Source organism: Antrostomus carolinensis, unplaced genomic scaffold (assembly GCF_000700745.2).
Source record: "Antrostomus carolinensis isolate BGI_N321 unplaced genomic scaffold, ASM70074v2 scaffold1554, whole genome shotgun sequence".
Taxonomy (NCBI): domain Eukaryota; kingdom Metazoa; phylum Chordata; class Aves; order Caprimulgiformes; family Caprimulgidae; genus Antrostomus; species Antrostomus carolinensis.
The window spans coordinates 990-2,610 of NW_010312608.1; the positions used below are offsets into that span (position 1 = coordinate 990).

Genomic DNA, 1,621 nt, shown 5'->3' on the forward strand with positions numbered 1-1,621 from the left:
GAGAGGAGCTGGCGGGGGGGGATTGAGGGGGGGGAAGTAAATTTCCCTTTTTAAATGTTTACTGGGCAAAATGGGTTCTGTTTTATGTACCGAGCTCCAGAGAGTGACCGGTCATATGCAAACTCTGGCTGACACAAGGCAGAGCTGCTCTGCTTAATTAGCTGGAGATGAGGGTGTTATTAAAGGCTTTTTTATTTATTTTTTTTAAAATTTATTTTTTTTCCTCCTTTCTTGCTGTTTATTCCTCCCTCCTTGAATATTAGAAAAGCAACTGAAGAGGAAGTAGATTTATTTATTTTTGCTAAATATGGAAAATGATGTGGAAGGATTTAGTGATGAGAGTAAATAAGAAATTCCATGTAACACCAACCTTCGTTTTACCGGCACTTTGGGGAAGGGAAACTGAACAAAATACAGAGAATTTGGCCAAGTTTCTTGGATCTTTGTTTGCTTTTTATTGTGTGAGGGGGAAGGGGCACAGCCTGGGGTTTTGCAGCCGACATCTGCTGCTCGTTTCTTTTAAGAGAAACACAACCTGGGGTGAACTCAGCGCAGAACCCCACTTGGGTCCTGAGGACCCCCTGGTCCCCCCAGCTGGGAGAGGACGTGGTTGTACTGGGAGCCGGTGGCTCGGCACTGGGTTTTTTGGACCCAGTTGTCCCATGGAACGGGGCAGTAGCTATTTTGGATCCCCTTGTCAGCCTTTTCCTCTCCTAAAACCCTTCCCCAAAGCAACATTTTCTGGCAAATCTCATGCAGGGATGGTTTCCCGTTGTCCCTCATCAGCCAGTTCACAACATCGGTCCCCTCTCAGCTCCCCCGTCCCCACAGAGCAGAAATACACCCTTTTTATATACCTTTTTTTCTTGTTTTTTCAAAAAATGGGGCATATTTGTTATTTTTCTAGGAGGTTTTTTTTTTTTCCTTAATTTTTGCAGACATAGAGGAATGGGAAAAAGCCAGACACATCTACACTGCCCATCTCACCTCTGGTTTGGTGACCACAAACCCCTCACCCAACAGCATCCCTATGCCCTACCCAAACCATGTCACCTCTCCCCAAGCAAAACCAAGCTGGTAAAGGAGAACCAAAGCCATAGGAGCCCCAACCTATAGCTAGGTGAACATGGAACCATCATCTAGGAGAAGAGAAATTAGTACCTACCCTTTCGGCAGCTGGGCTGGCCCTGGTCCGGGCGGTGGCTAGTGGGAGGCCGACATGGACCACGCTCCCTCCATCCTCCATACGGAGAAGGCATAACTCAGCCTCTCGTGAGCCACGTAACTGCAGCTCGTCATCTTACTGTCCATCTCGTCGCTCTGTAGCACCTGGTAGAGGAAGTCTATATACCGAGCCGCCAGCTTGAGGGTCTGGATTTTACTGAGTTTGTCGGAGGGTAACGTGGGGATGATTTTCCTCAAGGCGGCAAAAGCTTCGTTGAGTGACTGAGTCCTCTGCCTCTCTCTGACGTTGGCCAGGATCCTCTGGCTCTGGAGTTCTTCATAAGATTGAGAGCTGGGACTGGATTTTTTCCCCCTCTTCCCTGGGTTGGGGCTGCCATCTTCACTGGATTTCTTACTGTATCTTCTCTTCCTGCCAAATCGCTTTGGCTGCCGTTCC

At 48.1% G+C, this 1,621-nt stretch overlaps 1 protein-coding gene across 1 annotated transcript in view; it reads right to left on the reverse strand.

Moving 5' to 3' along the window:
• Positions 1-1,171: 1,171 nt before the first annotated feature.
• LOC104524227 (pancreas associated transcription factor 1a) overlaps positions 1,172-1,621 on the reverse strand; it is a 526-nt gene continuing 76 nt past the window's right edge. The window contains 1 exon segment of the mRNA XM_010167028.1: positions 1,172-1,621. This exon segment is cut by the window's right edge and continues 23 nt beyond it. Coding sequence (XP_010165330.1) covers positions 1,204-1,621 — 418 coding nt within the window. The 3' untranslated portion in view covers positions 1,172-1,203.